Source organism: Herpailurus yagouaroundi, unplaced genomic scaffold, assembly GCF_014898765.1.
Source record: "Herpailurus yagouaroundi ecotype Mexico unplaced genomic scaffold, PumYag 216, whole genome shotgun sequence".
Lineage (NCBI taxonomy): Eukaryota > Metazoa > Chordata > Mammalia > Carnivora > Felidae > Herpailurus > Herpailurus yagouaroundi.
In genome coordinates this window covers 10,870,981-10,880,578 of record NW_024412447.1, presented here as the reverse complement: position 1 = coordinate 10,880,578, position 9,598 = coordinate 10,870,981, and the positions used below count along the sequence as shown (strand labels likewise).

The following is a 9,598-nucleotide window of genomic DNA, read 5'->3' as shown; positions in this document are numbered from 1 at the left end:
TCTCTCTCTCTCTCTCTCTCTCTCTCTCTCACTCTGCCCCTTCCCCACTTGAGCTGTCTCTCTCTCTCTCAAAATAGATAAATAAAACTTAAAAAAAAAAAAAAGACAGAAGGACTTGGCAGGGATGCTGGGGGACGGAGGGGAGGGGTTGCAGGTCACACAGGCCACAGCTGGAATCCCGCCTCCTCCTGCTTCAGGCTGTGTGACTTTGGGCAGGTCGCCTCCCCTCTCTGAGCTTTAGTTATCTGTAACACGGGGGAGGTCCTGTGCCCCCCTCCCCGGGCAGAGCTCACCACCCTCCCCCACTTCGGGGACAGAGTGAGGGGGCCACTCACTGGTTGTCCGTGGGGAGCTTGAGGTCTTCGGGGCGAACCTTGAAGAAGTCGAGGAGGTGGGGACAGCGGGAAATCTTGACAGGCAGGCTCATGAGCGCACCAAAGTACTCGGTGAGGGTGCCCTGGCGACTCTCAGCGACCCGCTGCCCGTCGAACCACCGCGGGGCTGGCCAGGCCAGGGAGGGGCACCAGAGAACTAGTGAGCACCTTCTCAGGTCAAGGTCCCGTGGGCGTGGGGGGAGGGGCGGTGACCCTGCTCCTCACCTGGCAGGTGGGGGATGATCCTGTTCTCTGCGTTGATGTCCCCGGCCTCAATAGGAAACATTTCCTTTAACTGTTTCTAGACAGAAAACAAAAGGGGCAAGAAGGTCCTTTTTTTAAAAAAATTTTCAAGAATGTTTTATTTTTGAGATAGAGAGAGACAGAGTGCGAGCAGGGGAGGGGCAGAGAGAGAGGAAGACGCAGAATCTGAAGCAGGGTCCAGGCTCTGAGCTGTCAGCACGGAACCCGATTCGGGGCTCAAACTCACGAACCATGGGATCATGACGTGAGCCGAAGTCGGACGCTCAACCGACTGAGCCACCCAGGCGCCCCCAAATGTCCTTTATTACAACACTATACAAGTACAGAATTGGAAGCAACCCCTCGAATCACTCGGAGTAGAAACTTCTGGAGGCGTCCTTGGTTCTCTCTTCCTCTCTCACTTCACCTCCTTGCCACCAGCAGGTCCTTTTGCTTCTCCTCCTGAAATCTACCCAGAATCTGACCCTTCTCGCCACCCACATGGCCACCACCTTGGTCTGAATGCCACCGAGCCTGGGTTCTTACATACTCTCCCACGCTTGTCTATCCTCAATCAGCACCCTCTTAAAACTTAAACTGGATCATCCGTCCCTCCTCTGCTCAGAGCCCTCCCTGCCTCTCAGCTCACTCAGAATGGAAGCCAAGAGCCTCACATCAGTCTACTGGGCCCCTCGGACCTGTTTCCGCCCGCCTCGCTGACCTCCTCTGCCACCACCCTTCCCTCCCTTGTTCACTCTGTACCAGACGCCCCTGGATACTCCGGGCCCACTCCTGCCCCAGGGCCTTTGCACTTGCTCTTCCCGTTCCTCCCCCATTTGCCAATGGCGCTTTCTCTTTTTCTTTCTCCTTCTTCAGGTCTCTGCTCAGATAGCTCCCCTGCAGCGAAACCTTCTCCTTGACGATTTCCCTTCCTAACCCAATCCTCCCCGTCCCCCCTCCCTGCCTCATTTTCCCCATAGTTGTAATAACTAACACACTACGCACAGTACTTATGTGTTGTCTGTGTCTTATCCTGACTCCTCTGCTAGAACCTAAGGTCCACAAGGGAAGGCAAGGACTTGGGTCTTTCTTATGCCCTTGTCACCTTTACAGCACCTCCCGCCCCCCAGGTAGAATGCACCTGGCGCTTAGGAAGTGCTCGGTAAGTAGTTGCTGAATGGACGAATGAGCCCAGCAATTAGTAAAAGGGTCTAATCTTACGATGGAACAACCCAGCACACTTCAAAGAGGAGACGCGGAGCTGTGCATGGGCCAAGCAGGAGAGGGTCTCAAACACGTGACCCAGTGACGGTAGCGAGGCCAGCAGGCTGATGGCCTCTAGAAAGCCTGCAGAAAATGCACGCTCCGCACTACTGTACCTTGTTCTTGAACGTGTGTGCGCGCACTTACCCGGGGCTGGAGCAGGCGTTATGGGATGAAGGATGCCTTCTACTCTTTCGTAATGTTTTATTGCCTCTATCTTACAAAAGCCTTGCGGGGCGCCTTGGCTGGCTCAGTCGGCAGAGCGTGCAACTCTTGATCTCAGGATCATGAGATCTTGTGGGGCATAGAGCTTACATAAACACACACACACACACACACACACACACACACACAGAAAGCCTTGCAGCAAACAGCACAGACACATTAACTGTGATCCAGAGTGCTGGCTGTGTGGGACTGCTTACACTACAGTCTTCTTCCCATTTCTCTGCATTTGGTTTTAAACCTCTCATGCAAGAGAGGTTTGAATCTGGCTGACGGCAGGCACCCACAAAGCAAGAGAAGTCAGGGTTGCCTGCCCTCCTTCTCACCTCCCCGGGGACCTCATGGGGCCAGTGACCGGGAGTTAAAGAGCAAACTCCTGGGATGACAACCTGGTGGTGACACTAACCAGGCTGTCCCTTTAAGAACACCCCCAGGATCGGGTGCCTGGGTGGCTCAGTCGGTTGAGCATCCGACTTCGGCTCAGGTCATGATCTCACGGTTCGTGGGTTCAAGCCCCGGGTCGGGCTCTGTGCTGACCGCTCAGAGCCTGGAGCCCGCTTCGGATTCTGTGTCTCCCTCTCTCTCTGCCCCTCCCCCGCTCACACTCTGTCTCTCTCTCAAAAATAAACAAACATTAAAAAAATAAACAAAATTATATATGTATAAAGAATGCCACCAGGAGTTTATGCGGACGGCGTTTCTGTGTGGGAAAAGGAAACTACCCTGGAGATGGACGGAAAGGATGTGAATGTACCTCTTGCCACCGAAATTGTACGCTTGAAATGCTACATTTGTGTTACGTGTACCACATCAAAACGGACTTTAAGGAAGGGCTCCTGGGTAGCACAGTGGGTTCAATGTCTGACTTTTTTTTTTTTTTTCAACTTTATTTTTTTATTTTGAGGCGGGGCGGGGGGAGGGAGGGGCAGAGAGAGAGAGAGGAAGAGAGAATCCCAAGCAGGCTCCATGCCGTCAGCACAGATGCCCAACCCGGGCTCAAACCCACGACCCACGAGGTCACGCACGACCTGAGCCAAAGTCAGGCACTTAACCAACTGAGCCACCCAGGCGCCCCGAGTGTCTGACTCTTGATCTCCGTTCTTGATCTCTGTGTGATGGGGCAGAGCCTGCTTGGGATTCTGTCTCTCCTTCTCTCCGCCCCTCCCCCACTTATGCACACACACACTCTCTCTCTCTCTCTCTCAAATAAATAAAAATTTGAAAAAAGTTTTTAAACAGACTTTAAGGCAAATGTTCTTTTAAGTTAAGAAATAAATAACGCCCCCTTGACTGTGGGCGGGGGGGTGGTCGGGGTTCTTCAGTCCCTGGCCACAGCACCTGGGCTGCCCACCCCCCCCCCACCCCCGGCCAAGGGCAGAGCTGGGAGTGGGGGTGGTGTCCCCTCCCGCCCCCGCCCCCGTCCCCCGCCCGGGCACTCACGTGGAACTCGTAGATTTCCGGGAACCCCCGGTAGACCACCTTCTCGGACAGGTCCTGCCATTTCACCAGGAACATGTACACCTAGGGGGTGGCCGGGGCAGAGGACCTCATTCAGCTTCCTGGTGGAAGCCCAGGGGACTTGGGGGGGTGGAGAGCACTCTTTGGGGCGACCTAGGCCAAGAGAGGGCACTGGCTTCCTGGACCCCAGAGCTGCCACCCTCCAGCTTTAGGATCAGGGCAAGATGTTCAGCTTCTCTCAAATTAACTCAAATCCCTCCTCCATGAATTGGAGATACAGGGAGGGCCCCCCTCCTAGGGCCGGTAGGAGAGCGACAGGTGGTGAGACAGAAGAGCCCGGGCTGGGACGAGACAGGGTAAGGCTCCGTTTCTACCAAATGTCCAGAATGGACACATAGACACCGCAATGTAGATCTGAGGGTGCGGGGTGCTGGGCAGGCAACGCGGGATTTCTAATGGGTACAGGGGTGCTTTTGGGTGGTGACAAAAATCGAATATTAATTGTATGAGGGCCGCACAAGTCTGTGAATACTAAAAACCACCTAGGACTGTACCCTTTACCTAGGTGGATTCGAGGATCGTATCTCAGTGGAGCCATTATTAGAAAGAAAAACAAAAAAACTTGGTAAGGAAAAACCAAAATACAGGCAGGAGAATTCTACTCGGCCACAAAGAGGAACAAATTACTGACAGATGGCAGCCACACGGAGGAATCTCAAAAGCGTTATGCTGAGTGAAAGCCGCCAGACACAAAAGGCCACACACAGGGCAGGACTCGATATCTATGATGTTCCAGAGAAAAAGCGTAACTAATTTAAGGTGGAAAAAAATCAGAACAGTGGTTGCCTCTGGGGGATGGGGGAGGAATGGGTGCGGAGCAGGAGAATCTGGGGTGATGGTAACCATCTATATCTTTTTTTTTAATTAAAAAAATTTTTAATGTTTATTTATGTTTGAGAGAGAGAGCGAGAGAATGTGAGCAGGGGAGGGGCAGAGAATCCGAAGCAGGCTCCAGGCTCCGAGCTGTCAGCACAGAGCCCGACGTGGGGCTCCAACCCACGAACCGTGAGATCATGACCTGAGCCGAAGTCAGACGGCTAACGGACTGAGCCACCCAGGCGCCCCTGGTAACAACCTATATCTTGGCGAGGATTTGGGTTACACAGGGACATGTACCTTCAAAACTCGGCAAATGTCTCTAAGTCTGGTGGATTTCATTTTACATAAATTTTACATCAGACGAGGAAAACACTAGGGGTGCCTGGCCGGCTTAGTCAGCAGAGCCTGTGACTCTTGATCTGGGGGTCGTGAGTTCAAGCCCCACGCTGGGCGTAGAGATGACTTCAATAAATGAATAAACTTCAAAAAAAATCCTTTAAAGAACTTTTTAAAAAGTGAAAGTAAAAAGACAAACAGTGTGATAGAAACATGAGCAAAAGGCATGAAAAGTTCACGGTTATACACCCACACATATATATGTAACCCTAAACATACAAAGAAGTGTCGACTTTACTTATAACAACATCAGGGCAGGGTCATTAGGTAATTGCCAGTTAGTGAAAACAATCAAAATGGTTGTTTGAAGACACAATGGTGCAGTCACACAACGGACTCTTATATACATGTAAAAAAAAAATGGGACAGACTTAATGAACTAATTTGGAGGGAAATCTGTGATATTATAGGATCATGGGGAAAAGGCAGGTGTAGCATATGTCATCATATAGCTTTGTTTATTGTCTGTGTAAAGAAGGAAAAATAAGAAAAAATGCATATATATTTTAAAGTTTTATTTATTATTTTTTAATGTTTCTTTTTTTTTTAAACATTTATTTATTTTTGAGACAGAGAGAGACAGAGCATGAACAGGGGAGAAGCAGAGAGAGAGGGAGACACAGAATCGGAAACAGGCTCCAGGCTCTGAGCTGTCAAGCACAGAGCCCAACGTGGGGCTCGAACTCACGGACCGTGAGATCATGACCTGAGCTGAAGTCGGACGCTTAACCGACCAAGCCACCCAGGTGCCCCTAAACTTTTATTTACTTAAGTAATCTCTATACCCCACGTGGGGTTCGAACTCACTATCCTAAGATTAAGAGTCTCATATTCCTCTGATGAACCAGCCAGGCACCTCAAGAAAATATTTATACATTTTTCTTCTCCCTCCCTTCCTTCCTCTGTTTCTTCCTTTCTTTCTTTTTAAATATTTTATTTTTAAGTAATCTCTACACCCACATGGGGCCGGAATCCACGACCACGAGATCAAGAGTCGCTCAGTCCTCTGACTGAGCCAGCCAGGCATCCCCTTTTTTTTTTTACAAAGAGAAATACAGAAAAGATAAATCAGAATGAGCCTTTGAACATATCTTTCTAGAAAGTTTGATGATCGATTGCATCAAATATGTTAACATATGGCACATTTAAAAATAAAATTAAGAGGCGCCTGGGTGGCTCGGTCGGTAAGCGTCCAACTTAGGCTCAGGTCATGATCTCGCGGCCGTGAGTTCGAGCCCCACATCGGGTCCTGTGCTGACGGCTTGGAGCCTGGAGCCTGCTTCAGATTCTGTGTCTCCCTCTCTCTCTCTGTCCCTCCCCCACTCATGCTCTGTCTCTCTCTCCCTCTCTCAAAAATAAACATTTTTTGAAAAATAAAAAAATTAGACCAACAATGATTAAAAAATTTGTTAATGTTTATATATTTTTGAGAGAGAGAGAGAAAGAGAGAGAGCAAGTGGGGGAGGGACAGAGAGGAACAGAAAATCCCACGCACGCCCTGAGCTGTCAGCATAGAGCCCGAAATGGGGCTGGAACCCACGGAACTGTGAGATCATGACCTGAGCTGAAATCAAGAGTCAGATGTTTAACCGACTGAGTCACCCGGGCACCCCAGGATTTTGTTTTTAACTTCAAATTGGAAACAAAAACAAATGAACCTCACTATCTGTCAAATGGGTAACAACCGTATTAAAGAGAAACTGGAAAATAAAAATTCCAAGTAACTTTTAGTTACAGTCTTTTACTACCCTCAGTCCAAAAGGAGAAGAAAAAATTGCAAAGAAAGCTTAAAATGTGACTTAATGAATGTGCAGGTTGATTGTTAATAATGGTGCAGGAGCTGTCATTCTGGTCAAACAAGCCCATGTGGATTGCAGCAGCGAGCAAAGGACTAAATGTAATTTTGTTGGGAGCCGGGGTTCTCGTGGAGAAAGGAAGGGTCTACGAATATAAAGCGGTACAAGGCAAGAATGAGATGAAATGGCCTTCCGCACCCCCGCCCCCCGGTCGGTCCATTGAAAGGACAACAGGCAATGACACCCCAGAGGCAACAGACACACTCAGCTTCCAGATCTAGGGTTTCTAACATCACTCCCCACTGCAAAGAAACAGGGGTCCTTAGTGAAAATGGCTGAGTCCAGGGGTCTGGCTGGAGGGCACCAGACGCTGGAACATCTCGTACCAGAAGTAAGAGTGTGCTCTTGGGGCACCCGGGTGGCTCAGTCGGTCAAGAGTCCGACTTCGGCTCAGGTCAGATCTCTCGGTTGGTGAGTTCGAGCCCCACGTTGGGGTTGCTGCTGTCAGTGCTTCGGTTCCTCTGTCCCCCTTTCTTTCTCTCCCTCCCCCGCTTGCGTGGGACGATGTGAGCATAAAATAAGTTAATGGTTCCCATTGAATAAAAGAGAAACCCATGCATCCGTACTGGCATAAGTAAATAGTAAGGAAGAGGGGAACAACTTTATGGTAAAACGCTGACTAATAAATGCAGAGGGAATTATAGAATTGAAAACTCACTATTTGGCAATCATTATAGTAATTTGACTTGGGCAAGCGTCATCCGCGTACTATACGAGCAATGGGCTACTCATATTGTTTCACAGAATCTCCCCGCACAAAGGGAGAAATAGTAACCTTACTTACACTAGAGACACTTGGTGATCAAAATTAGCCATCACCATCAGAAGAAAATGCAAAATCGCCTGCCTCTGATAGGATCAACGAGGAGAACACAGTGTCACTTCCCAGGTGTTCCTGCCACGGATGCATAGACTGAATCTGAGGAAGAAGGAGTAGCCAAGTCCTTCTGTAGAAGGGATGTCCCACAAAACGACAGGTCCCAGCTCTACAGAATGTCAACGTTGGGAAGGACCAAGAAAGGTGGGTTAAGATTGACCCGGATTAAAGGAGTCTGAAGGGTCACAGGCAGGTGAAACGCAGCAGGTGGTCCTGGATGGGATCCCCGGACCGGATCATTTTTACTACAGAGGACAAGCCGGAGAACTGGTAAGATCTGAATGAAGCGGGTGGACTGAATAATGTGTTTCATCTACGGTACTTTGCCGATGTTGACACATTTGCAGAGAATGTTGTCGGTTTTAAGAAATACACAGTAGTATTTAGGAGGGGGCGCCTGGGTGGCTCCGTAGGAAGAGCGGCAGACTCTTGATCTCAGGGTCATGAGTTCAAGCCCCACACTGGGCATGCAACCTACGTAAAAAGGGGCGGGCCCCGAGTGTCTCCCAGGGCTGAGTGTCTGACTCTTGATTTCAGCTCAGGTCACGATCCCAGGGTTGTGGGTGGGATAGAGCCCTGCTTCGGGCTCCATCGTGGAGACTGCTGGAGGTTTCCTCCCTCCATCTCTCTCTCTCTCTCTCTCTCTCTCTCTCTCTGTCTCTCCCTCTGCCCCCTCCCCAGCTCGTGCTCTCTGTCTCTAATAAATAAATAATAATAATAATAATAAAAGAGAAAGGAACAAACAAGCAAACACAATGTCTCCAATTTCCTCTGGGATGGTTCAGAAAAGTTCTGTTCAGAGAGAGAGGGAGAGAGAGAGAAGGAGGGGAAGGAGGGGGATGGGGGATGGAGAGGAGAGAAGGAGCACAGAGGTGGGTGGAGGAAATTTGGAGGAATTGGTGCTTGGGGGACAGCCTTTCTGTAAGTTTGAAATTATTTCAAAATTAAAAGTGAGGACAAGAAAGGATACATTTGTGTCCTGCAAATACCAGACAAAGCAGAGCCCCTCCCCGGCCTTCCTGTCCTCCGGCCTTGGGGACCCAGGGCGGGTGGACATGTCTGGGCAGATAATTCCCAGCCCCGAGGGCAGGGGGTCGGGGGGCCTTTTGGGGCCCCTTGGTGGTGTCACCCTACTAGAAGGGATTCCCCCCGTAACGCCGCCGCCTCCACCGCCCGCGGGCGGGGGGGCGGGGGAGGAAAGAGGGGCGCCGCCAGCACTCCGTCCTGGAGGAGCACTCCGTGAGAGCTGGGGTGGTCAGGGAGGGCTGCCCGGACGAGAGCGCTGGGGGCGAACAGGGCGCCACAGGGAACTCCTGGCCGGTGCGGGCAGGCCAGGGGGGAGGTGGGCTGGCGGGGGGTCAGGGGCCAGGCTGGCTGTCCTCCCAACGAGGGCCGGGGGCGGGGTGGGGGGGAGGGGCAGGGCGCGCATCCGTTTAAGGGACGCCCATCAGCCAGCCGCGCGGGGACGGCCCCGTGGGGCACCTGCGCGGCCCCGACAGGTTCGTCCCCCCGCGGCCGCAGGGTCCCCCCAGTCCCCCCCTCCCAGGGCGCTCGGCTACTCACGTAGTGCTGGCTGGGGACGAAGCGCTTCTCGAAGCCCAGGAGGGCGATGTGGCGGATGAAGGTGTCCCCCATGGCTGGGCTGCGGGGCGCTCCCCGGCTGGCGGGCCTTAAATGGGCCAGAAAGAGGAAGTCACTTCGGGGGGGCAGGGCAAGAGGGGGCAGGGAGGGTGCAGAGGAGCCTCTGCTTCTCCTTTCAGTTTCTGGGATCCCTCAGACTCCCCTGGCGGGGACGTGAGGGGCCACACGCAGGCATGTCCTCCCCGCCCCCACCCCGTGGTCTACAGGCCCCACAGTTTGGGGGGGTCCCCACACCCCACTCCTGTCTCTGGCTAACCCCAGGCCCCGCCACACCGGCCTCTCTGCCGCCCCTGGGACACCCCAAGCTGCTCCCGCCCCGGGGCCTCTGCCCTCGGAGCGCCCCCCGACCCCCGGGGACCATCTCCCGCATCTCTGGAAGTCCCTCC

General features: G+C 52.1%; 1 protein-coding gene across 4 annotated transcripts in view; it reads right to left on the bottom strand.

Moving 5' to 3' along the window:
* Window positions 1–9,336, bottom strand: part of NCF1 (neutrophil cytosolic factor 1) — a 19,551-nt gene extending 10,215 nt beyond the window's left edge. The window contains exons 1-4 of one of the 4 annotated variants that reach the window (XM_040456190.1): window positions 9,135–9,336; window positions 3,546–3,626; window positions 600–669; window positions 336–501 (exon numbers count right to left, since the gene is read on the bottom strand). In XM_040456190.1, the coding sequence (XP_040312124.1) occupies window positions 336–501; window positions 600–669; window positions 3,546–3,626; window positions 9,135–9,206 (389 nt within the window). In that variant the 5' untranslated portion in view covers window positions 9,207–9,336. Of the gene's footprint in view, window positions 1–335; window positions 502–599; window positions 676–3,545; window positions 3,627–9,134 lie in introns of all 4 variants that reach the window. The other 3 variants (XM_040456191.1, XM_040456188.1, XM_040456192.1) reach the window with 3 other exon arrangements.
* Window positions 9,337–9,598: the final 262 nt, after the last annotated feature.